The 27,198-nt window shown below is 43.8% G+C and overlaps 1 protein-coding gene across 1 annotated transcript; it reads right to left on the bottom strand.

The window, feature by feature from the left end:
* Positions 1 to 858: 858 nt before the first annotated feature.
* On the bottom strand, positions 859 to 27,198 carry STMND1 (stathmin domain containing 1). The gene is given in 6 exon segments (XM_042937836.1): positions 859 to 1,754; positions 1,757 to 1,865; positions 2,754 to 2,885; positions 10,786 to 10,937; positions 15,579 to 15,759; positions 27,039 to 27,198. Coding segments are annotated over 6 exon segments (831 nt in total). The 5' UTR covers positions 27,120 to 27,198; the 3' UTR covers positions 859 to 1,578.

Here is a 27,198-nt window from a genome sequence, read left to right on the forward strand (position 1 = left end):
TCCATCATACCACCATCATACCTGGCTACCGGATCCCGAATCCTACAATATCCCAAAGGGAATGCATAAGCAGCAGGTGCCTCGTGGCCCTCCAGTCAAATTGCACTGTCCCCAGCCACCGGTTCCCATCTTTGGGGGCTGTCCTGCTTCTGGGAGATGTGTGGGGACACCGACGCATCCACTAACAAAATATTTACACGGCACTTATGATGTGCCATTCACCTTCGGAGGGACAAAAAAATGCAACTGTGAACAAGGCACTCATCTCCTGTTCTGCTAAAACCGAAATATCTCGTGGTAGAGCTGAAAACCTATCAGGCGATTTCAAGTGGGTGGCAAGTGCAGAGGTGAGTGGGCCAGGGTGCCGAAAGTCAACTGGAAGAGAGCGGCACCAACCCAGACCGGGAGCTTTGGACTAAGTGGTCTGAGTGGAGACACAAACAACAAGAAGGCATTAGTCGGCTCCAGCAGCGAGAGGGAGAGAGGGGAAGAGGGGAGCTGCACGTGCAAAGACCCTGAAGCGGAGGGGAAGCTGTGTGATGAGTCTGAGGGGCTCAAGTTCAGCACAAGTGAATTGTGAAAGCAGAGATCCTTACCAGTCACAGAAAGGGTTCTGGACTCCGCTTTGACCATGAAAGGCACCCAGGAAAGGGTTTTGATCAGAGGACTGTGGTAGAGGGACCAAGGAAACCTTTGTAGAGATCCAGTTGAATGACTCAGTCGGTTAAGTGCCAGGCTCTTGATTTCAGCTCAGGTCATGATCTCACGGTTCATGGGATTGAGCCCCACATGGGGCCTGGGAATCCTGCCTGGGATTCTCTCTCGCCCTCTCTCTCTCTCTGCAACGCCCCTGCTTGCACACACGCTTTCTCTCTCAAAATAAATAAACAAATAAATAAATTAAAAAAAAGAATGTAAACCTGTCAGACTCCCATGGGGGAATTAGGCACAGGGCCTCCTGTCACTGTACCCCCCTCCGGGACATCCCCCACCCCTAGAGCCTAGTGAAGTTTGTCTTTTTTCTTACTTAATTCTCTGAATTGGATATTGCTTCCTTAAGCTGTATGGATGAAAGTGTAATTCAAACAGCTTCAAGATACTGCTTTCCATCCTTCACAACACAGAATGAGAAGAAATAACGAAACACACAGATAAGCATTCAAACACGTGATACAAATCTGTGCAGTTTGTCTGAAGGGACCCTCAGAGGGTGGACATGGCCAAGGGGCAGGAGCAAAAAAGAAGGGTTTCATCTGGCACAAACACATTAACGTAAGCTGGAAAGTATTCATGAAGATGTCTTCATAGCGTCTGAAGCCTCACTGGAAGAGAATGCCAACTTTATAATGTGGAAGCCAGTCAGATCTTCCTGGGTTCCCCCCCCTCCCCCTTTTGCTAGCTAGCATAGATATTGAATTGACTCAGCCAAGTTCAGCCCATGCAGATTATACAATCGTTCCTAAACCCATGGCAAATCCCAGTGGGGTGAGATCAGGCCTCCAGAAAAACACGAGACAGACTAAAATTGTCACAATCAGGGAGAATGGATGTCTCTTCATGAAATCCACATAAGATGGCTTATTCAAATACATCATCTGCTTGGTTGTAAGACACATCTGACTCCACCACCCCAAATCCTTCATAATTGAAGTTTCTATCACTCGATGCTGTAGGACTCTTCTTCCCTTTCAAAGGCTTTCCTCCCTGCGGGTCAGACGGCTCAGACTCAAACACAGCAGAATCACAGCGTGAGGTCCTTTGGCAAACAGAACCTCAGCCCCGTCCGGCTCAGCTGCATCTGAATGATTGGCTGGGGACAAAAGTCGGTCACTCCTTAGCCTTTTTCTCATTTCTTCTTCTTTAGTCTGAAAAAAAGAATGAAAATGAGCCCCAATAACTTCCTCCGAGTTCTCATTAATATGCCTGAAATTAACCTGTGTGATTTTCCATTTCATTATTCAGTCACTTCACAAACATGTGTTGAGGAACTACATAAAATCTTGGTTTGCGAGCATAATTCGTTCCGGAAACAGGCTGGTAATCCACTTGTACATCAAAGCGAATTTCAGAACCACTGGCTCAGTTGTGATCGTGTGACGTTCAGGTATGACTCATATTGCAAGGCATGGCTTGTTTATCAAGTTAAAGTTCATTAGAGACGTTTGCTCGTCTTGCGGAACGCTGGCAGAACAAGTTACTCGCAATCCGAGGTTTGACTGCACTATTAAAGACACGTGCACACTCCCTACCCTAGTGGAGCTGAATGGGGAGTCCCTGCTCCCCGAGAGGCCAGGTAAAGGGATGGAGACAAAGACTGTCAGACCACAGCTGTGAAAGCTGCTTCCCGGCAGGATGGGGGACAGAGGGTGATGGGGACCCGGGGCGGTGATGGAGCAGGTGTTGGTCTAATGGTCTGCACGGCCTCCTCTCGGCCTCTATCCTCCACCCCACGCCCCCCTCCCATCCCCACCCCACATGAAGCTTTTCTTCTTCCAAAGAAGAAAGCTCCATACTTCATTCTGAGAATTGAACAATGCTCCCTTAGGCTATTCGGATGAGACAATACTTCAGCCAGCTTCAAGATGTTGCCTCCCTCCTTCACCACACAAAGAGAATTAAAGGAAAATTAAGCATCCTGCCTCGGAAGCACAGATCACTAAGACACTGAATCTGAATCTTCAAGCTGCAGATAGGAAAGGCCTACGTGGGCTCATTTCAGCAGGTAGCACACACTGACACAAGAGCTCAGGTACCTTCTTGTGCGTCTCCACCGCTTGCACCTTCTCTTCTGGATCGTTCGTTGTGAAAGCCTTTGCTTCCTTTTTGAGCTGAAGTTTTTTCAGCCTGGCTGGAGGCTTTCTCAGAGGCCTCTCGGTCATGTTTGCCTGGAGGAAGAAAAGGGAAAAAAACAACAAAAGGGAGAAACAGACATATTCACTGGTGGAGGAGAGAGATGGGAGAGGTAGAATCAACACAGTGTACATTGTCGATCCTAAAAATCTGAACAGATACGTTGGCAGATTTAAAGATCACGATGTGAACGCTGGTCACCACAGAACTAATTCTTCGAAAAGAGAAAAAAAGGTCTATTAGATGCTTAGAAGGAAAGACAGGCTCTTTCTAAAACGCATTAAAGAACGCAACAACGTTCTGGAGCTGGAAGAAGGCTCACGAGAAGAAAACGTTCTGGAGAATGAACACAGGTGGGAAAAGGTGGCAGACGAGTGATGAGTGAATGCTTAGTTCAAGGTCAAAAGTGAAACCTGGTAATTTTGTAATCTGCCACAGCTAGAAACGCCTTTCCCTTGGGATCGAGATCGGTTTTGAGTACTTTGGGTCTCATGCAGGAGAAAATTAACCCGAGCAGCAACCTCGGGCTGGCCTTTGCCGTCAGGACTCTGTGAATGTTTTCAGGACGGGAGGAAAAATCCCCAACTATTTCATGTGACTGACTACCCTTTCCAAAGTTCAAAGCAGCGATAATGACTTTCTGATGACAACTTCTAGTTATAAAAAAGGAAAAGTGTCGTGAAGGGTTTATGAAGAAAGTTTTAATGTACATTTTTTTCTTTTTAAAAATTAGTTTTCTATAACGTACATCAGTTAGGAAAAAGTAACGTGACACGTAAATAACTGCATAGTCTTCTGTTGAACCCCCTGGCCCCCAGTCCTACTCATCAGCATGAACTATGTGAAAGAATTCGGTATGTGTGTTTCCAGGCATTCTCTACGCACATATATTTATGGACATATGTATGTGCAGTACAACTGTAACGCTAAACCAGACGTAAATGAAATGATACCCTCTACAGGCTGTGCAGTTTGCCTTCTTTACTTAATTTGCTATGGACATCTTTCTAGTTCTATGACATCTTTCCAGTTCATGATAAAGTAAACTGATTGTTCTAGGTAATTTCTCCAAAGACTTTTAAAGGCAAAGGAGCCACTGATATCCATTGTAATATCTGAAAGAGTCTCTTTATGCTACAAGCCTGCTGGTCCCGAGAAAACACACCAGAGAGGCAGTTTAGCATGTTAGAAAAAGATGCCAGGTCAAGACTCAGACAGACCTCGGTCTGAGTCCTGACTTGGCCAAGGTGTGCTTTGCGTGAGTTCTTAAGCTCTGTGAACTCGCTTTTGTCACTTAAACGGTGGGTGTAATGATACTTATTTCACAGGATTTTCTTTCTTTTTTTTTTTTTAATGTTTATTTATTTTTGAGACAGAGAGAGACAGAGCATGAACGGGGGAGGGGCAGAGAGAGAAGGAGACACAGAATCGGAAGCAGGCTCCAGGCTCTGAGCCATCAGCCCAGAGCCCGACGCGGGGCTCGAACTCACGGACCTCGAGATCGTGACCTGAGCTGAAGTCGGACGCTTGACCGACTGAGCCACCCAGGCGCCCCTACCCTACCACTTTTTTATCCGTTCATCCATCAATGGACACTTGGGCTGCTTCCATAGTTTGGCTATTGTAGATAAAGCTGCTATAAACATAGGGGTGCATGGATCTCTTTGAATTAGTGTTTTAGCATTCTTTGAGTAAATACCCAGCAGTGTGATTACTGGATCATAGGGTAGTTCTATTTTTAACTTTTGGAGGAATCTCCATACAGCTTTCCCCAGTGGCTGCACCAGTTTGCATTCCCACCAATGGTGCAGGAGGGTTCCTTTTTCTCCACATCCTCACCAACACTTGTGGTTCCTTGTGTTTTTTATTGTAGCCATTCTGACAGGTTTGAGGTGATAGTTCATTGTGGTTTTGATCTGTATTTCTCTGATGATCAGTTATGTTGAGCATCTTATCATGTGTCTGTTGGCCATCTGGATGTCTTTTTTTGGAGAAATGTCTGTGAATGTCTTCAAGCAGTGATTTTTTTTTTCTTTTCTTTTTTAATGTTTATTTATTTTTGAGAGAGAGACAGAGCACGAGCTGGGGAGGGGCAGAGAGAGAGAGACAGGGAGCCACAGAATCCGAAGCAGGCTCCAGGCTCTGAGCTGTCAGCACAGAGCCCAATGTGGGGCTTGAACTCATGAACCACGAGATCGTGGCCTGAGCTGAAGTCAGACACTTAACCAACTGAGCCACGCAGGTGTCCCCAAGCAGTGACTTTTTTCAATGACAGCACACAGAATCATCACCAAGATAGAGTATTTGTCCTGAAGGGCAGGAATGGGCCAGCAGGCGGCCTGGGCTTTAATCCGGGTCGACTTCTAATACCCATGGTGTCCCCTGAGGCAAGACAGCTCTACTCTTCGGACTTCATGTTCTTACATGTAAAAATAGTGAGGGGGCTGAGGACCGCTAAGGTTCCCTCCAGGTTTAAGAACCATGCTTCTCAGAAAGCCGTTCAGAGGGAACCATTTGTTGAAGCTTTGGCTCACTTACAGCCATCAGACAGTTTTATGTGGTGAGAAGTTTTTCACTACACGAAAACTGTGGAATGTCTGTCAAAGCAAGTTCCCCTTCCCCCATCACTGTATTATTTATATGACAATTGGCTGTTAGGCTCCCTCCTGGCAAAAGCCATTTGCTGCAAAGAGGGACGTACTTGCTAGAGTGGCTCAACTAAAGATACTGTGAAATTAGTATGAAAACAGTTTTTTAGGGAAGTTCACTCACAGAAGGCTAAAAACGTGAAATGGTAATCCCAGATTCAGTGAAGAAAGACTCCATGAGGCTTGACACAGGAGTCTGAATCTTAACGAAAGGAGTAGGTGAGTGGTTCTGAGAGACTTGGGATTTCTGGTCTGGGTGGACTCTTCCTGTGGCTTTAGCTCAAAATGATGCCTAGGAAATCAAGTACTTCCTCCCGCTTCCGGAAGTTAATCCAACCTGGGCAACCCTCATCCTTTCCCGAGTTTGACATTTGAAGTAAAAGCCTTGGAAGCCCCGAGGGAAAACATCCGTACTCTTTCCCACTGGATTTTATAAAGTCAGGCGTTACCAACTGTTGGCACTTAAAAATAACAATAATTGCATGATGCTTAGAGAGGGTGCTCCCTATAAAAACCCTAAACCTGTGGAAGTTACTAGTTCAATTATTTCCTTTAAGAATACCATCCGAAGACTGTCCCACCCAAAGATGCTGTGATGAAGTTTGGATCTTGTTTCTAGCTAACGTGGCTTGTATACATTACTTCCTGTGGCCACCATGTAGCCCTCGGAGTTTCCCTAATTAGCTGTTGATCCACAGGTAAACCTACTGTCGCTATGTTCCCTCCCCAAAGTCTTGTGCATAGAACGGGTCAAAGCTTCCAGGAGACCTGCCATTCTTGCTCTAGCCCCATGAGACCTCCCAGCAAGGTCACAGCGTCAGCTGACATTAGTCTTACCCGGCCCACTTCCTCCTCCCTAAAAAACTCCCCGTGAGGTTCAACGAGTAATGGTAGGGACTCTGATGCAAGAGAGACGAACTCCCTAATTGCACTGAAGGTTACCAAGGGCAAAAGTTGCCCAGAGAAGGGGATACACTTTGGCCAGAGACAGAATGAGTCAACAGAGAAATCGGAGTCTTGTGTATGGAGGCTAAGGGGCAAGGAAAAAACGAGTCTGGGATAAAAGACACCTCAAGTGGATAATACCAATGTGGATAAATGAGAGCCAATTACACTTCTTGTAGAGATCTGTACCAATCCAGACACACAGCGACATGTGCATATAAAGTCCATACACATTTATGATACAGCCACTTAAGTCTCTTTAGAATATTTAAAAATATACTAAAAATTTCATTTAGTCTGATACTTAGGTTAATATTATATCATTATATATTATAATTAATTATATCAATCTAATTCTTTCTGAGTTACTCAGAGTAAATTCTATTAGTATGACTCTGTTTGAAATCATGTTACCCCAGGGGCACTGTGAAATTGTTGTAGTACTTGCCAAGAAGCAAATGATAACAATTAAGAAAAAAGACGAATGGGGGCCTGTGGATAGATACTTCCCTGGACCTCCAGGGAGAGGCTGACCCACAGGGGGGTCCCCCAATTCAGCAGATGAATGGAGGACCTCACTTTTCAGCATCCTATCTTATTTTTCACTCTACATGAGAACTAAATTAAAGAAGGGGACAGATCTGGGGCGCCTGGGTGGCTCTGTCGGTTAATTGTCTGATTTTCGCTCAGGTCATGATCTCACCATTTGTGAGTTTGAGCCCCGCATCGGGCTTAGCACTGCAGAGGCTGTGAAGGCGGAGCCTGCTTGGGATTCTCTCTCTCTTCCTCTCTCTCTGCCCCTCCCCTCCTCTCTCTCTCTCAAAACAAATAAACTTAAAAAAAAAAAAAAAAAGAAGGGGACAGATCTAACATTCCCTGGTATTTATACTAATGGTATATGTTAGAAGTCTTGTTTTTAAAGTATTCTCACATTTATTGTTCTATTTTTCCCCCATAATATTTGATTTAAAAGATTTGGGGGGACCAATGAAGAAACCGTGTTACATGGCTTCATCACATTGTATAACTGCTGCCATTACTAACATCCCTTTGGTTTGCATTTTTAGCCAATTTTATCATCTGTTGTTTTTTTCTAAAAATATTATTAAATATTGGATAGGAAAAGCATGAACTATCCAATAATACTTCCGTTCTTAGTATGTTCCCTTTTCAGTATTCACTACTCATCTTTTCACATTGGCTCAAAACTTTTGCCAAAATATGAAGGCACCTGGTGTCTGATATATGCATGTTCTCAGCTACAGCTGAACCGTAAGAGACTTTACCTGTGACGCTAAGCAATTATACCTCTCCCTCATTTCCCTGTGTTCCTGGGGATACTCTTTGTCCTCTTCCTGGAAGTATGTTACATTTTCAGGAATCTTTTAGAATTCTTACACATGGGGGATTTCATTTCAAAAGATTTAACACTTTCCAGCTTTATAATGAATTTGAGGGCTTTGTGTATATTGGTAGAAAAGTCAGGGCAGTGATTCTTGGCCTGGGCTGCCCACTAGAATAACCTGGGAGCTTTCGAAAGCACTGCGGCCAGAGCCCATCCCCAGCCACTGGTCCCAGGGGGGCCCAGGCACCGGGATTTTCTTTCTTTTCTTTTTTTTAAACATATTTTTAAAATGTTTATTTAATTTTGAGAGAGGGAGAGAGACAGAGCTCGAGGGAGGGAGGGGTAGAGAGAGGGAGACACAGAATCCAAAGCAGGCTCCAGGCTCTGAGCTGTCAACACAGAACCCAATGTGGGGCTTGAACCCACGAACCGTGAGATCATTACCTTGAGCCGAGGTGGGACGCTCAACCAACTGAGCCACCTAGGCACCCTGCGAATCCCAAGGAGGCTCCTCACTGTCAGCACAGAGCCCCATGTGGGGCTCAAACTCACAAACTGTGAGATCACGACCTGAGCCAAAACCAAGAGTCGGATGCTTGACCGACTGAGCCACCAAGGCGCCCCTGGGGTTTTCGAAAGCTTCCTGGGTGATTCGAATGTGCAGCCAGGTTAAGGACCACTGCTCTAGGTGATAAAACATACAGCCGTGTGTTACTGCGTTGGCTTTTTGCAAATCTAGATTATGCTGGGACATCGTGGCCCAAGCGCGGAGCAAAAAGCAAAAAACAAAAGCAAAGAGCTGTGTTATTCTCACCTACCTCCTGTCACATTGAAATCCTTTTGAGAACAGTCCAACTAGGCTCCTGACAACTGTTCCATTTCTACAGAATATGAACACACTCATCATCTTTGGCTCACTTAATGATGGTATTGAAAGTCAAGCCTGTAGTTTCGTTTTTTACATAGATACATTTCTTTCACGAGGTGGCTTATGTTAATTCACCTTGTCGTGCCCTTGTAAGGTCTCAGTCTGGACTCCATCTCTGGCATCTGAATCACTGGAAAATATTTTAATGCTATTCCCATTGCGGTTAGCATCAATTTTCTATAGCATTTCCCTGAAGAGGGCATCGCTTAGCGACTGAAAGTTTCCACAATTTATCCTCCTCCAAATTGTTCTCTTGTCTTTTTTCTTTTGACACACCTTCCTTTTTTCTGACCCCCAGAGACTCACCTATAGCTGGAAAAGAATCTCTCCCCCTCCTTTTCCATGTTAAAGACCCATCTTCTAGTACTTTCAAATAAGATCTGTACTCTAAAGTGCCATGCATCTCACAGATGTGAACTGTCATTATATTGGTATTATCTTTTCCACTATATAATCTATTTTTACCTTCCCCTGTCCCCGACACCCTCTGATTATTCGCAGCCTGATAACATCATTCGTGAGGTTTATCGATTTCCTCTCTTTTCCCCAAATACCTTCTGCAGGTTGTATTTTCTTCTTCAAGAGAAAATGCCACTTTGGTTTTTATTCATGAGTCTTAAGCAATTCCTACACGCAGAGAAGGAAATTACCTTTGTTCAAACACTTAAGTGACTTGGTCTAGGTGGCATACTTGATTTAAATAATGTGTCTGTTTGTCCGCAGTTGATTGTTTTCCCTACAAGACAAGGATGGGCGACCATTGAGGAGCCTTCAATGTTATTTCTGGTCCCCATTTCCATCCTTTCTGTGTCTTTCTTGTCTTTCCCACTCATCTCTCCCTAGGCTTCTTTTCTCTGTTAATTCTTCTTTCCACCTTCGTTAGGCGATGGGGTTGCTTGGGAGCTTTGTTAACAAACGAACACTCGAGAAAGCAGAACAAACAACACCTGCCATCGTCTTTACAGGTTTAGACAGAACTTATTAAAAAATTAAGGACTTGGGGCACCTGGGTGGCTCAGTCGGTTGAGTGTCCGACTTCAGCTCAGGTCACGATCTTGTGGTCCGTGAGTTCGAGCCCCGCGTCGGGCTCTGGGCTGATGGCTCAGAGCCTGGAGCCTGCTTCCGATTCTGTGTCTCCCTCTCTCTCTGCCCCTCCCTCGTTCATGCTGTGTCTCTCTCTGTCTCAAAAAATAAATAAACGTTAAAAAAAAAATTAAAAAAAAAATTAAGGACTCAAGACTTCAGCCACAACCAGTTAAAATCAGAGTAAAAATTCTGCTCACGCTAGGGAAACACTACAACCGATTAGTCAAGATGAATCAACAAAGAAAAAGAAGAGTATGAGGAGTTTTATGACCGAATTCATTTCTTCCTGTTTGACCTTAGGGTCAATATCGACATGTGTACATATAGGTGCATATGTAAATGTGTAAGCATATCTGTTTTAGCTTTGGCATTTAGGCCTATTTTTTATTAGATAAATCAGAGTTCAGTTTTATATTCACAATACCTAGTCCACAGGCAATGCCTAATAAAAATTCTTCAAAGAACGAAGGCATGTTATTCAATGGGCTTGCTGTCCCTCAATTTCAGTAAGACCGAAGATAGGTTTTACTGGATTCCTTTATCATCAGTGATTAGGGCAGTTGCTGGGTGCCTGGCTGGCTCAGTCCATAGACTGTGCGGCCCTTACTCTCAGGGTCGTGGGCTTGAGCCGCACGTTAGGAGTAGAGATTGCTTAAATAAATAAACTTCTCTTTTGTAAAATTTTCTATGAATTTATTTATTTATTTTTTTAATTTACATCCAAGTTAGTTAGCAAATAAATAAGCTTAAAAAAAATGATTAGGGCCATTCCCGAGTCCGTGGAAAAGGATGATGTGGAGATGGGTGAAAGAATTGATGGGAGAGACACCTGGCTTAGATAAATGCTATAATCTGCATTGTGACTTTGGAAATCGTAACTCATGATCAATCATATTCTATTACTATTTTAGACTATTACTATTACTTTTGAACTAAACTATAACTATTAGCTTATAGCTAATGTTTAATTAAGGAATACTTGCCATGACATCATAAGATTCTCCATTTCTAAGTACTTTGCTGTGGCTTTGTATTATTCCTTGACCAATTAATTCCTCCAGGATGTCTGATGACTTTTGTCGCTCTCGGGTCTCGGGGGCTTGGGGGTTATGGATTAATCCACCGGTCACTAGGTCTTCCAAAGGAAAAGAAAAAAGAAATAGGAATTTAAGCATGAACATTTTATCAATCGGATGCTAAATGGATGCTTTATAAATCATGCCGCTTCATTAAATCTTGGGTGAACACTCTTACCTACATATCTGTTTGTATTATAAATCTTTGAATCCTTTGAAGTTGAAAGTCTTCACGTTCTTTTAGAGGATACACATCACCATAATATACGGTTTGCTTAGCAAGCCCCATATTAACATAACAAAAAGTCTTTCATGTGCTGCTATGTACTACTTTTTTTGTTGTAACAACACTTATACACTGGGGTAGGACTACATGGGTTCTCGACACTAATTACCAAGCTAGAGCACAGCAAGGAAGGAGATCTTCTTTCAGTGACTCTTGTGAGTTGCAGTTTGGTTTCTATGCTTTGTATACAAAGGATAAACAGTGCGATGTTGCCAAGAGACTTCTAGTTCCGCAACCTTGAGCTTACAATTACGCCATCTGCTAAATCTATGTAAGTAAAAGTAATGCCTTTCTGAAAAGAGTCTTTGAACCAAATCAGAACTGAAGTGAAGTGATGTCAGCTAAATTTTTATTAATGATTCTAAAAATGGCACCGAAACGGTGTCTCCGGGAGCCTTTATAAACTGCACTAATGAGAGAGATCCCATCCCCCCATTACAAGTCGCCCAGTGCTCCAAATAAGCGAGCATCTGTTTTCCGGACTCACCTCATGAAATAAAGGTGCAATGAGTCTTCAGAAATGAGCTATTTTCTATTTTGTAATCATCATGAAGTGCTCACTGTAACCCCGTTGATTCCGTCTAGTGGACGGAGTCTTGCAATGAAAATTTCTAACCTCACTGGTTAACAAAGACAGTTTTTGTGAATTTGCAGTGGGAAGAGAGGAAAAAACGCACACATACACACGAGCCAGATGTCTCTTACTTCAGAATATTTGCCTTCTTGTTACGCAAGACTTCTCTAATTGACCACTGCGGGTAACTTCAACAAATTGCCTACAATGTCATTTCTTGTCCAGTGTTGTGTCTTCCTTCTACCTTCGCATGTGACTAGAATAGACTTGATTCCCACTGTAAAGAGCTATATACAGATTTTGGTACAGAGTCGTAAAGCATGTCTTTGAAGTATGTAATCTAGAAGCTTGAAACCACAGAGAAAAGTTAAAGCTAGAGGTAAAGAATTAGATGGATTTTTTTTTTAGAAGGTGGATTTACCTGGAAGGGCCAAAATAATAACAATTACTATTTACTGAGCATTTATGTGCCTGGCACCATATTAGGTACTTTATATACTTTATAACACTGTGAATTCTGCGAGAGAGGTACTGTTATCCTTATTGTACAAATAAACTATATGAGAGAGGCGAATTAACTTGCTTAAGGTGACATGGGTAGGAAGAGAATCAACTAGGGTTTGAACTCAAGAATATCCGACTTCCACATCTGTGTTCTCTGCCACCCTCCCCCCCCCCACTCCTTTCCCAAGGTCATGGAAGGAGGTCCACTGCATGATCCATTATTTTTCTGAACCCACCAAAGTATTTGGCTTGACACTGATAGTCGCTAGCCTACAAAGAGAACCCTGAGCTATCATGGTCATTTCAACTAGTTCTCATGATTTCTTGGGATGCTGAAGACGATTGGGGAAATGTGTGAAAATGACATTATGCTTTTTTCTGATCATGAAAGTGATACATGGTTACATAGTAAACTTGGATAGAAAAGAATGAAAAAAGAAAAGAAAAATGCCCATACTCTTAGCATTCAGAGATTACCACTGTTAATATATCAAATTTTACTTTTAAAAATCAGACACGATACTGAACATAGTTATGTTTCCTATGCAGTCAACATATACACTAGCATTTTTTTCACGAGATCGGAAACTCTTCATAAGCGTGTCAAAAGCGAAGTCATATGAGAAAATGTAGGTGAATTCATCTTAAACTCTGGTGTAGGAAAAAACTTTCTAAACATGACTCAAAATCCAGATTCAATAAAAGAAAAGATTGAGAAATCTTCGATTTTAACTACATTAAAAAGTGTTTGCAAGGAAAAAAAAAGCAATAAATGTCAAATATAGATACCATGTAGCTTGTGATTTGATGTACAAATGGGGTACAATGTCATTTTTGGTATTTTTGCTAAAAATGCATAACCTGAAGTTAATCATGGGGAATTCTCAAACACAAACTGAGGAACTTTCTACAAAATCAATGGCTTATATCTCCAAAATATCAATCCGATAAAAGACAAAGAAAACCTGTGGGACTGGCTCTGGATTAAAGGAGAAAAACACATTATGTCTAAATTAAACGTGTGATTCTGGATTAGATCTTGAACCAGAAATTTATTTACAAAGGACATTTGTGAGACCATTGATAAAATTTGAATATGCAGATGAGACAATGTACTGCGTAAGGGGTAATTTGCTGATTGTGATCCCTGTACCGTGATTATGCAGAGAATATCCTTGTTTTAGGAAACATATTGTGCTTAGGAGTAAAGTGTCATTATGTCTGCGATTTGCTCTTAGAAACAATCTAGGGGTGTGTGTGTGTGTGTGTGTGTAAGAGAGAGAGTGTGTATGTGTGTTTACATGACAGAAAGAGTGTGTGTGAGAGAGAGTGTGCCAGAGAGGGTGTGTGAGTGTGTGTGAGAGAAAAAGTGGGTGTGAGAGACAGAGACAGAGAGCATGTGTGAGAGTGTGTGTGTGAGAGTATGTGAGTGTGTATGTGTGTGTGGGGGGGACCATGATATGTGCAATTGTATCACATACAAATGTGGTATAACGTTAGCATCTGGGAAATCCGGGGGAAAGAATATAGGCGTTCTTTGTTTTTGCAACTTTACTTATATCTGAAATTATTTAAAATAAGTTTTTTTTTAAGAAGAAAGTAACTTGAGAAGTGTTAGAGTGAAACCTGAAGTTTTATCTTTTTTTTTTTAAACAATTGTTTTTAATGTTTTATTTATTTTTGAGACAGAGAGAGAGCATGAATGGGGGAAGGTCAGAGAGAGGGAGACACAGAATCGGAAACAGGCTCCAGGCTCTGAGCTGTCAGCACAGAGCCCAACACGGGGCTTGAACTCACTGACCGCAAGATCATGACCTGAGCCGAAGTCGGCCGCTTAACCGACTGAGCCACCTAGGCGCCCCGAAACCTGAAGTTTTAAACGACTGTGTTCTGTAGCTGGGCAGGGCAAGGATGCAGAAAGGACACAGGAGGAACAGGACAGAGGACAAATGTAAGCCTCGGGGCATTGGTTCTGCACTCTGGGGCAAGGTCTTTTCTGGAAACTAATCGACAACACATTTGGGGAACACTGCTTTGCTGGTTCACTCCCTCCCCAGGCTCGTGTCTCTTGGCTCCACCCTGCTGGCTGGACTGACGGAGGGTGCACCCAGGTGTCCCCTCCCGCCCGACAGTCTGCGGTCTGCTAGGGCCACAGACATTGAGCATTCACGGCGCTCCCGTCCACAGAATCATCAGAGAGAGACACACGGAGGGAGGAGAGGCGCCCCGCTCTATCCCCAGCCTCCTACCTCGTTCTCTGACCTCACGAAGACCTCACATCAGAAGCACAAGACGAAGGCTAATAGGAAAACTATCATAGCTAGACTGTGCCGTCCAAGTCCAAGGAAAAGAATCTCACTTACTAACCCATCTCTTTTCCAGCTCTAACTTGTAGCTAGGGAAGAAATGACGGCCGCGAGGAATGACACACGAGGCTTCCTCCCAGATAAAACAGAACACTTTTGCTCGAGTTCTGTTGAACTCAATTGGTTTCAGAGGCTGATGAAATATAAACGGGAGCTCTCAAATCAACACCAGGGGGGGTAACTCAAGTAAAGCAGAAACAACCGTAGGAAAAATCAAAATAGTTTCCAAGGAGCACATCAGGTCATGATTACTTCTTTTATGATTTTGAAAGCTGTTTGTTTTGTATATTCGCTGATGCTTTGGATGGGAGACACAGGGGAAACAGTTTGACATAGGTTTTATTTATTTTTTCAAATGTAGAACGTTCTCTTGGAAAGATGTTAACAACAGTGGAAGTTTACAGGAATTTAACCAAAGCCTGTGTGACTCCTCCTAAGGCCTGTTCCCAACCACCAGTAAGGGCTCTTAGTTAAAAAAAGGGGAGGTGGGAGGGAGAGAAAAAAAAAGTAAGATAGTTTTAATTACTTGATCTACAAGAAGAGTAATGGTTAGCATTATGTACGCACACAATGAAGGCTTAAGGCTACATCCTAATGTCTCAGAAATAGGGATTTTGCTATTTGGAGCACTGCCTCGCCCACAAAACTGTGATAAAGGGGTTGCTAGCATACATCATACTTTATATAACGTATATATGTGTTTTTAGAAAATATTTATTTATTTTGAGAGAGAACGAGCACAGGTGGGGGAGGGGCAGATGGATAAGGAGACCGAGAATCCCAAGCAGGCTCCCCACTGTCAGTGCAAAGCCTAATGTGGGGCTCCAACTCATGAACCGTGAGATCATGACCTGTGTGTAAATCAAGAGTCAGACGCTTAACTTACTGAGCCCCCCAGGCGCCCCTACCTTTTAGAATATATGTAGAGAGATAGTGTTTTGTAGAGATTAATATACATGGGGGCTGTTACCTGAATTTATTCCTCTGTTTCTTTCACTAAGAAATGGGGGACTTTCTGTTGTGGTTCCAGGTAAACTTCCCAGCCGAGCCTGTATTTCCAGGCCCTCGGGGCTGCTCAAAGGGTCCTTGGGTAATTCAGCTCCAATCTGGGGCCCGCGGTTCTCCCCGGAATAAGTCACACCGACATCAGCCTGTGAAGAGGGAACGGCTCATTGAGAGTCAAGATTTCTTAGAAAACAGTTTCTTGGAAAATGAAAACAATGTCACAAGGTCTGCTTGGCAATTATTTAGCCTACGAGTATCTGCAGTAGGCTGATTAGCCCCAGCCACCTGTACATGTTACCATGCATGCAGATATCATTAATTTTTTAAATGTGTGTTTATTTTTGAGATAGAGACAGAGCATAAGCAGGGGAGGGGCAGAGAGAGAGGGAGACACAGAATCTGAAGCAGGCTCCAGGCTCTGAGCTGTCAGCACAGAGCCTGACGCAGGGCCCGAACCCACAAACCGCGAGATCATGACCTGAGCCGAAGTCGGACGCTCAACTGACTGAGCCACCCAGGTGCCCCAGTGTGTGTTTATTTTTGAGAGAGAGAGAGACAGACAGAGAGACAGAGGGTGAGTGGGGGAGGGGCAGAGAGAGGAGGAGACAGAATCTGAAGCAGGCTCCAGGCTCTGAGCCATCAGCACAGAGCCCCGCGCGGGGCTCAAACCCAGGAGCCGTGAGATCATGACTTGAGCCAAAGTCCGATGCTTAAACGAATTGCCCAGCTGCCCCCAGATATGATTAATTTAAGGCCCTTGAGATGGCATGATTATTCTGGATGATCCAGGTGACCTATGTGTAACCATGATTGTCCTTAAAAGATGGAGGCGGAGGGAGATGTGGCTACAGACGTGGAGAAGGTGATGTGCCAGGGAAGCAGAGACACATTCGAGGATATTACCAGCAGCGGATGAGGGAGGGTCACCCGCCAAGGAATGAAAGAATGTAGCTCTAGAAGTCGGGATGGGCAAGGAAAGGGATTCTTTCCCCAAAGCTCATTCCTGAAGGCAACCCACCAACTTTATCCCCAGCGCAGCTGACTGTAGCCCAGTGGAACTGATTCTGGACTTCAGACCCCCAGAACTGGAGGAGAATAAAATTGTGTGGTAGTGAGCCACCAAATTTGTGATCATTTGTTATAGCAGCAATAGAAGTTAATATATTATCTACTAGGAATCTATCAGGTACGAGCTACTATGCTGAGCACCCCGGAGGACGCCAAGCTGAACATGTTCATCAAGTGTGAAGAGTAAAGATACAAGATACAGCTGTGTAAAATTTTTTTTTGTCTTTTGTGTGTGAGAGAGAGACAGTGGGGGAGGGGCAGAGAGAGAATCCCAAGCAGGCTCCGCGCTGTCGGCACAGAGCCTGACGTGGGGCTCGAACCCACGAACTATGAGATCACGACCTGAGCCAAAACAAAGAGTCAGTCGCTTAACCAACGGAGCCACCCAGGCTCCCCTAAAAAAGTTTTCTTTAAATGAAACTGTCTTTATTGCTTATGCTGATTAAAGAAGCAATAGAGACTCATTGAAGAAATAAATAACGTAAAAGGAAACTGTTGATCAGTTTTGTGTCAACTAAGCTATGGTATTGTTATCCAATCAAACGTGAATCTAATCATTGCCGTGAAGGTATTTGGTAGATGTGGTTCAGGTTTACAATCTGTTGACTTTAAGTAAAAGAGATTATGCTCGATAATCTGGATGGGCCTCATCCAATCAATTGAAGGCCTTAAGAGTACAATTGATATTTCCCTGAGGAAGAAGTTTTTTCTGTGGACTGTACCTTTAGCTCCAGTAGGGTCCTTTCTGACCACCTGTGCTAGCGTGTGAATTGTGGACTTGGCTAGCCAGCTCCCATAACTGCATAAGCCAATTCCTTGTAATACATCTATCTATCTATCTATCTATCTATCTCTCCATCCATCTGTCCATCTGTCCATCCATCCAGTCAACCATTATACTGGTTCTATTCTTTTGGTGGAACCCTGAATAATACAGGAACACGGTAAACAATAAGTACCATAGTCTACGCTAATAACATCTTAGTATATTACTTCTTGGATGTGTTTGCTCAAAGAAATATAATCTTTAAAAACAAATTGGAATTGGCTAATTAGCACATGAAAAGATGCTCAATATCATTAGACATTAAGAAAATGCAAATCAAAACCAGAATGAGATACGACCTCGCATTCATCAGGATGACTGTAATGAAAAAAAACACACACACACAGGAAGTGTGAGCGGGGGTGTGGAGACATCGGAGCCCTCGTACAGTGGAGTGGGAATGTAAAATGGTACAGCCACTTTGGAAAACAGTTTGAGAATTTCTAAAAAAAATCAAACAGAGCGATAGCATATGACCCCCAAATTCCACTTCTAGGTATATACGCCCACACAAAATGAAAGCATACATCCACACAAAAGCTTGCACGCAAATGTTCAGAATTAACATTCAAAATATCTAAAAAGTAGAAACAACCCAGACACCCATCAACTGATGAATGGATAAATAAAATGTGATGTGTCCAGACCAGGAAATTTTATCTGGCAATAAGAAGAAAGAAAGTACTATTGCATGCTGCTCAGAGATGACGTTTAACAACATTCTGCTGAGTCAAAGAAGCCAGGCCCGGAGACTGTTCCAGTTACCAAACACTCAGAATAGGCAAATTAATAGAAACGGAGTGTAGACTTAGTGGTTGCTTAGGAAGTAGGGGTTGGCCGCTAATGGGTAGTGGTTTCTTTTGTGGGCGGGATAAAAATGTTCTATTAGATTAGATTGTGGTGACAACTGTGAATTGTATAATATGTGGATTATATTTTAAGAAAGCTATATATAAATAATATACATCAAGTTCTATATTAAATGGTATTTAATATTTCCATAACCTGTTTTTTCCATTAAGGATATGTCAGGGATATTTGCTTATATAGGTCTACCTCATTCTAGTTAACGGTGGGGAGTAGTCATTTATTTGATGACTGTAGTGTAGTCTATTATACAACATACTATAATTTATTCAACCAATTCCTACTGACGGCCATCTTGGTTGTTTCTATATATGCTTCTATATGTGTTTCTGTATATGTCTGCAATATAATGAACTATGCTGGCATAATATATGTGCATATATATATCAGTGTGAATTCACCCCATCATTCCATGAGAATAAATCCCTACATCTAAAGATGTACACATTTTCTATTCATATGTGTTTCCAGAGGGTCCTCCATAAATCTTGCACTGGCTTACAATCCCACCCCTTCCTTTTATGAATCTCTATTCTTCCATACCAATTCCACTGATTGTAAATACGTCAATACACTGTAAAAAGGGTCCATATGTGATTTAGGAAACCACTGACTCCAAAATGCTGACCCATGTCAAATTTTTCATAGTCCCCCAGCAAAAGAAGAAAAATAAGAAAAATGTAGTGAGTGTTCCAAAAAGTTAAATTAATTCAATTTAAAGAGTTGGCATTTATTGGAGAGGCAGCGTGTTCTAAATATTGGTATGTTCAGGAAAAGTTTTCTCCAATCCTCGCTAACTCCCCTGCCCCCTTTCTCCTAGTGCTGGCCTTTCCTTCTTTGCTTGGGTTGATCAGCCAACCTCTTCTCCATCACACATACCAGTGAAGCCCCCTCAGTGTCCCCAGGAGACCTAGGCACATAAGCAACTTCTACAGAGTTTCGCCTTCCGGTTATTCTTCTCATGTCTATTGATTTCATGTTTGTTGGTCCAAGGGGTGCTTTTCTTCTCCCCTGAGTATTGGAAGGTCCCCAGGACTGTACCTCCAAGGCCCCACGGTTCCCAGTAATTCCCTGGTACACTTGTACCAGGTTGTAGCTTCTTGGGGCAGCAGGAGGTGTTCAAGAAGATGCTTGAATTGGCTCTTGATGAATGAGTTTCCAGTGGGCAAGGAGAAATTGTCATTGTAGACAGAGAGGTTAAGCGCACACAAAGACGGGTACGAAACAATATTGTGAGCATATGAACTTGAATTATTCCAGGGGAGCAGAGAGATGGAGGTAGAACGGGGTAGATGCTGAGTGGGAAAGGGAAGTCTTTTGTGATGAGTAAAGGGGCTTGATTTTGTTTTGAATGCAACAGGAATCCTTTGTAGGGTTTTTGTGTATGGAAGTAAAATAAAATGATCAGTCATGTGTTTTAGAAAGATCACTGGGGTTCATTTAAATGAGGGGGGCTGAAGGAAACAAGCAAGGGACAGAGCAGGGCGGCCAATTACAATGATTGCAATTGTCCAGGTGAGCTCTGATTGAACGTGACCTAGGACAGTGGCAGTGAAACTGGGGGAAAGAGATGGAAGAAACATTAGAAAGGAAGACAGCAGACACCCTCTCCCCCCCAGCTCTTCCATTTAAAGGAGGGACAAATAGGACATCAGCATTAAACCCTTGGTAATCTCACAATAAGAATCACACAGATTTTTAAACACCTAGGCACGTTTGTCCACTTTCTGAAAGCTCTCCAAAGAGCTGTGAAATCCCTCAGAGGCTCAGTAGAAACCACAGTAGCCAGGTCCTGGCGGCTCCAACACCCACCCTCAGGTTCCTGTCATTCAATGACGGTTTCTCGAGTGTTCGAATGTTCATGGGGAGACGCACGTAGCTCCTTATCACTGTGTTTACATAACATGCTGGCTGCAGCTAATCAACATCAGTTCATTGTGCTGGGGGTTAATTAGTTCTGTGCTTCAGGGCTACATGGGAAAGTATGAAAACGCGACCAACTGAACAAACAAGTCGGCCAACAAAAAGTCGACAGATCCGAAATATCAATGGCCTACGGAGAAAGTATCAGAGCTATTATGTGCTCTTTCTATCTCTCTCCATTTGTCTTTCTTCATAGACACAGTTACTGCCGTGTAGTCCCTGTACGGTAAGCCGACCCAGGAAAAGTCTTTATGTATATTACGTGTTATTATTTTATTATATGATAATAATCTTACTATATCAGACGGGGTCTCTCACGTGCACACACACATTTACAGATATATAAAATATATATTGTTATTTTATATATATGTAAATATATAATATATAAAAATATATGTTGTTACATATAACAAAGGACAAGGAGACTGATGGTTTTTTTTCAGGTGCTCATAGTCTATGCTGACGGGAAAGAGCAAAGATCACGGGGCCCCGGGTGGCTTAGCTGGTTAAGGGTCCGACTGTGGCTCAGGTCGTGATCTCACGGTCTGTGAGTTCAAGCCCCGCATCAGGCTCTGGGCTGACAGCTCAGAGCCTGGAGCCTGTTTCGGATTCTGTGTCTCTCTCTCTCTCTGACCCTCCCCTGCTCATGCTCTGTCTCTCTCTGTCTCAAAAATAAATAAATGTTAAAAAAAAATTAAAAAAAAAAAAAAAGAAAACCGATATTTGCAATGGCGGTGAAGCAGGCAATTTCACAAGCTCATTGTGTCTTCCAGGCCTTCGTTTTTTGAACATAGCAGGGCACTGAGTTACACATAGGGACGAGTTTTGCCATCTAACATTTCCCACCAGAGACCTTGGAAAATTTAGCAACAACAAACAAAAACACGTCCATATTGGAGCTGAGAGCACACACGAATATTCTCAATCTAAAAGGTGGCTTTTCACAAAGATATTCTGTCATCTACAAACCAGAAAAATAGATTTAATTTTTTTAACTTTTATTTATTTTTGAGAGAGAGAGAGAGAGAGAGAGAGCATGAGCACACGTGCTAGGGGGGAGGGGCAGCGAGAGAGGGGGACAGAGGACCCAAAGCAGGCTCTTCGCTGATAGCAGCCCAAAGTGGGGCTTGAACTCACGAGCTCTGAGATCATGACCTGAGCTGAAGTCAGACACTCAAATGACTGAGCCACCCAGGCACCCCACAAGTCAGAATATATTTAAATTCCACATTTAATTATGTGACCCTCATTGGTTTCATCAAAGTGAGGAATCCAGGCCTTACCAAGAATCTTAACCCCTTTATTCTAATTTAGATCCCGTCTGCCTTCAAGCTCTGTTAGTGACCAAAGCTTAAATGGCAGCAAATGAAGCACAATCTTTGGGCATAAGATAACATATACCAGCCTTCAGTTTCCAGAGCAGAAATTTAAGGTTTTTCTCTCTGAAAAACTAAGCATGTCTTTCAAATATCTTATCTATGTGCAACACATTCTGGAAATTTTAACCCAATTTCATAATCTAGACTTGAGAACAGACACAGTTCAAAGGCCAGAAATATTGACAAATTAATTATACCTATGCCTCTCGGGGGCATCGCAAAAACAGTTTTCTTATTCTTTCTATGCATGCAGGGTTTATATTTTCACACCAATGAGAAGTCTATCTGCCGTGGAGGGGATCAGGAGGTGGGTGGGAGGTTTGACTTTGTTTCCTGGAGATGAAGTTGTGCAAACGTACAGATTCGAAGGGCGTCTGGGTGGCTCAGTCGATTAAACATCCAGCTTCAGCTCAGGTCATGATCTCGCAGTTCGTGAGTTCGAGCCCCACGTCGGGCTCTGTGCTGACAGCTCAGAGCCTGGAGCCTGCTTCGGATTCTGTGTCTTCCTCTCTCTCTGCCCCTCCCCTGCTCGTGCTGTGTCTCCCTCTCTCAAAAATAAGTAAGCATTAAAAAAAAGAAGTAGAGATTCGATATGTTTATATTTTGTGTCAATTCTATTTTATGCTTCATTGTCTTGGGGATACAATCTTATTAGTTTTAGAATTGAAAAGCTGTGAATTCTAAGCCAACAGTTATGCATGGGAATCATCAGCATTCCAAAAAAGGTATTATTTTTAATTACAGACAGGGCTGTTTTTTGTTTGTGTTTCATATATTTGTTTTCGGTCTGGAAGTGTTATAGGTTCTGTTCTAAAGCTTTTGGGAAACACATTTGCCAAATAGTTTGGAGGGAGTCATCTGTCATGTCTCCCTTGGACTGAAACCTTAATCACATTATTGGCAGGTGTATTTTATAAATATATTTGTCTGTAGACATATAGGAAAAAAATGCATTCTTCAGCATTTGATTTTCTAGTTTATGTCTAACGAATATTGTAACAAATAGCGACCCTCCAAAAACACTCAAAAATACCCTGTTTTAAAAATCAGGACTTGAAGAAGTCATTTAGTCCCTTTTACTGATGATAAGCCAGAACTTTCTTGTCAAAGGTTAGGGGGAAACTGTGAGGGGTCCTTAGGGATTGTCTATTCCAGTCTAGTCTGTTCCCTTTCATAATAAGACAGAAACTCGGAGTTCATCATACAGAACATTTCCCTCATTGAGAAAAGTTCCCCATGCTTTTCTTATTATGCATTATTTTATTACCATGTCTATCTGCCATGTTAGACTAAGGTAAAAGTGAAGACAAAGTCAGTAGTCTTGACAAGTTTGATTCGGAATATTTTAAAAGTTGTGCCACTAAGAAACATAAATATTTCATGCAAGCAAACCTGTACATCTCATTTTAAAGACACTGGTGAACCACTGAACGTTCAGCCTGTACATTTAGGAAGTTAGCAAAAATAGCACTGTATGGTAGCTAGAGAGCGTTTCATTAGTGATTACGCCTTGGCTGGATCAGATTTCCAAAGTCTACCACTTGGGGTGGGGAAGGAGGTATACGCGTGAATTGACTCTGAGTCTATTTTCAGGCTATTTATTTTAATAATTTTTTTAAGTTTTATTTTTTTAAATTTATTTCTGAGAGACAGAGAGACAGAGAGAGAGAGAGAGGGAGGGAGAGAGAGCGCGAGCAGGGGAGGAGCAGAGAGAGAAGGAGAGAGAGAGAAACCCAAGCAGGTTCTGTACAGTCAGCCCGGAGCCAGGTATGGGGCTTGAGCTGAGATCACCACCTGAGCCAAAGTCAAGAGTCAGATGCTGAACCACCCAGACTCCCCTATTTTCAGGTGATTTTAATACTGAATTTACTCCTTGCTGACTGTTGTTGGTCTAGTTATGCAACTAGGAGACAAGAAGATACCAAGGATCGGAGGGAGTGGGAGGGACACCGGGTCCCTCAAGAAATGGTCATTAGTGCCTGGTCTTTATCAGGCGCTGTAGTAAACAGGGGGGATTGCAGAGACAAAGAACAGTTTCTGTCCTCAAGAAGATAATAACAACTCAGGATGGGAAGCAAACACAGACATGAATAAATACAATAAGATGTTTTGAAATATGGTAGGAGAAGGTATAAGTTCTGCCAGTGTGGTAGCCTAGCGGGGTGGGGAGCAGGGTCAGGAAAGTGGTCTTGAGTTGTCTTGAAAGATGGGTACGTATCTGCATGTGGCCCAGCACGGAGGACGGGGAAAGGTCTGAAAGGAGGGAAAACAGCAGGTGCAAAAGCATGGAGATAGAAACGGAATGGATTTGGGGAGCCACGAGTAGTGAGGTTTGACAAGCAATGAGTGTGGGAAGAGACGAAGCCAGAGAATTTGCCAGGAGGCAGCTCAAAGATGGCTGGTAAGGGGCGCCTGGGTGGCTCAGTCGGTTAAGCGTCCCACTTCAGCTCAGGTCACGATCTCGCGGTCCGTGAGTTCGAGCCCCACGTCGGGCTCTGGGCTGATGGCTCAGAGCCTGGAGCCTGCTTCCGATTCTGTGTCTCCCTCTCTCTCTGCCCCTCCCCCATCCATGCTCTGTCTCTCTCTGTCTCAAAAATAAATAAACGTTTAAAAAAAATTTTTTTTAAAAAGATGGCTGGTAAGATGTGCTAAGGAGTCAGGACTTTATCTTAAATAAATCACTGCAATAACAATTGTACTGACTCATATTGAGCACTTACTCTGTGCCAGGCATTGATCCGATCATTTTACGTGAATTGAATTCATCAATCTTTGTGACAACTCTGTAACATAACTATTATTCTTATTATTGCCCTCATTTTACAGATAAGGAAATCAAAGCGCAGAGATGTTAAATAACTTGACCAAAGTCACACAGCTGAAACAAACAGTGAACCCAGAAATCATAACTGAGGTAGTCACATTCTTTGACCCCTGGTGTGTGTGCCTACCTAATGATTTGGGAACTGTTTTTTTTAGCAGAGGATGACATTACCAGATTTTAGAACAATGGCTCTGGAGGTCATGCGAAGCCGGGAGCTGGAGCACAGGTGGGGGTGGGCAGAGGAGGAAGGATCCAGGGAGACCAGTTAGGAGACTTGTCAAAACCCCAGGAGACAGGCAATGACTTTCATGCCCAGGGAATTCAGGAAGAGACCCAGAAACCCTCCCAAACCCAGGGAAGCTTGGCTTCCAGGGACCCAGCTTATCTGACACTCAGAGAGGATTGCTTTTCATCACTCTCCTGCTCTGTGCAACAGTCATTTTCAGTAATAACCTTGAAATGAAACAAATGATAATGGCCAGATAAGAAACACAAATGGTGAAAATGTCCTTCTCTGGAAGTCTCATGTGTAATCACGCCAGTCAAGTAAATAAAAAAGATTTTTTCGCGCAAAAAAGAGAAAAGCGCAATGGGTTAACATTTTAAATCATATTCATACAGTTTTTGGAGAAAGGGAGAAAAATGTATTCCTGCATATTAATCAAAGCAGAAGTAATGAGCAAGTAAGAGGACCAAGTTGTTTCCAAGAAGCCCGTAAATCTATGAGGGAGGAGGAGCTTTAAACACACATTTGCCGTGTGAGAAGCGAGTGGTACAGCGGTGGTGTTTGGGCTCAGTGCTGAAGGACAAGCAGGAATTGCATCAGGGGACCTGGGAATGGGGCCTGAGGAGGGCATTCCAGGAGGATGGAATGGCATGGGGAACAGCATGGACTGTGTCCGTGACTGGTGGGACCGAACCCTGCAGATTCTCGGGTTGGCAGACCCGAGAGTCCTCTAGCGTGCAGGGCTGGACAGGACGACGTTACAAAGCCTGGTGGGACCGCGGGTAGAGGGTTTTGCGTGCTCCGGAGAATTTTTTCTTAGGAAGACAGATGGCAGTGTGGGAGGCAGAGAATACCCTGTGCTCACGGGGGAGGCAGGAAGACCCAGTAAGAGGGAATAGGGCCCTGAACTCAGACAGAGGTGGCTGCAACAGAAAGCAGGAAACAGGGGCGCCAGGTGGCTCAGTGGGTTAAGCACCTGCTCAGGTCACGATCTCACTGTTTGTGAGTGTGAGCCCCTCTTCGGGCTCTGCGCTGGCGGTGCTGAGCCTGTTTGGGATTCTCTCTCTCTCCCTCTCTCTCTGTTCCTCCCCTGCTTGTGCTCTCTCTCTCTCAAAATAAGTAAGCAAACAACAACAACAACAAAAGCAGAAAACAGTGTCAAGATGGGTAGGCACCTGGGCACAGGCATCCACAAGGGCGCCAGGTCCTAAGCCTGAGTTTCAGCCTTTACCAGCTTCCAGTTTGCTTTTTGATGTACTCCAAGAGCCCAGCAGGTGTGCTGTGGGTGTGTGTGCACGCGTGCACACACACACGCGCACACACACACAGTAGGTGCTGTAAGTGGCACCAAATGGCACCTTGCACATTGTCTGCTAAAAAAAAAAAAGGTGTGCTCTTGAGACAGTAGCTCCAAAAATGCCCTTTAGGAAGGGTGACAGTAAATCCTGGTTTTCTGCCAACAATATGGGCTTAAATCAGACCAGGAAAATTTATTAATAGCATTCCTTTTCGCTCCTAAAAGTATTCTGCTTTTGGAGACCAGTTATATGGTATTACTACCTTTGGGTGACCCCTCTCCAAGGGGTACCGTTGTGCCTTCCCAGCTCGGTTTGTGGAATACTGACCGAGGTGAGCATGGGACGAAATCCTGGACCTCATTTCTGTCTGGACCAACCCATCCCTTCATGCCCCACCCTGGAAAAAATTCCCCTTCATGCCGGCAGAAGAATTACCAGGATGGCAACCTTGAGAGAGGGAGCAGAAAGAGTACTGGAATGAGACTCTGAAAATTAGATTCTATCTCTAGCTCTGCCCCCAAACAAGCTGTGCAGCCTCAGGCAAGGCGTCCTCGTCTCTGGGCCCCAGAGTCCTCAGGTGGGAAGCAAGAGGGCTCAGCCAGATGGAAGGCCTCTACCGTGTCTTTGAGCCCTTAAGTAATTCTCAAAGGGCCCACTTTCCGGAAGCGGATAATATAAGGCACCTCCCAGGATCTCCCACCCTCCCCCTGAGAATCCCCGCCGGCCCCAGCTCTGTGCGGATCGCATGGCTCTACTTTTTAGGGTGTGACCAACTTCGCAAGTTCTTGACACACAAAAGGCTCTCAAAGCCAGTCCTACAGCAGCGGGGCCCTGGACACGACAGCAGTGAAACACAGACCGGCACAGCTGCTCCCATCCCGCCCACCCTGTGCCCACCCACCGGGAGGGCTGCGAGGCCCCTGCGGACCCAGCTCCAGCCCACTCCAGTCGCCCCCCCCGCCAAGCGTGGCAAAAGGCCTTGTGCCTGCTTGTCTGTTTTATTGGTTTTACCTTAAATCCCTCATCCCAGCCCTTCTTGGGCGCGGGGACGCGTGTCTGGTCCTCAGCAGCCTGGGAAGGTCCGCAACCCATGCCGCGCGCTCCACCTCCGGCCGGGCCTCCAGGTGCGCCCCCGGGGGTCGCTCCCTGCCGCGCCCCTGAACCTCACCCC

This window comes from Panthera leo, chromosome B2 (genome assembly GCF_018350215.1).
Source record: "Panthera leo isolate Ple1 chromosome B2, P.leo_Ple1_pat1.1, whole genome shotgun sequence".
NCBI lineage: Eukaryota > Metazoa > Chordata > Mammalia > Carnivora > Felidae > Panthera > Panthera leo.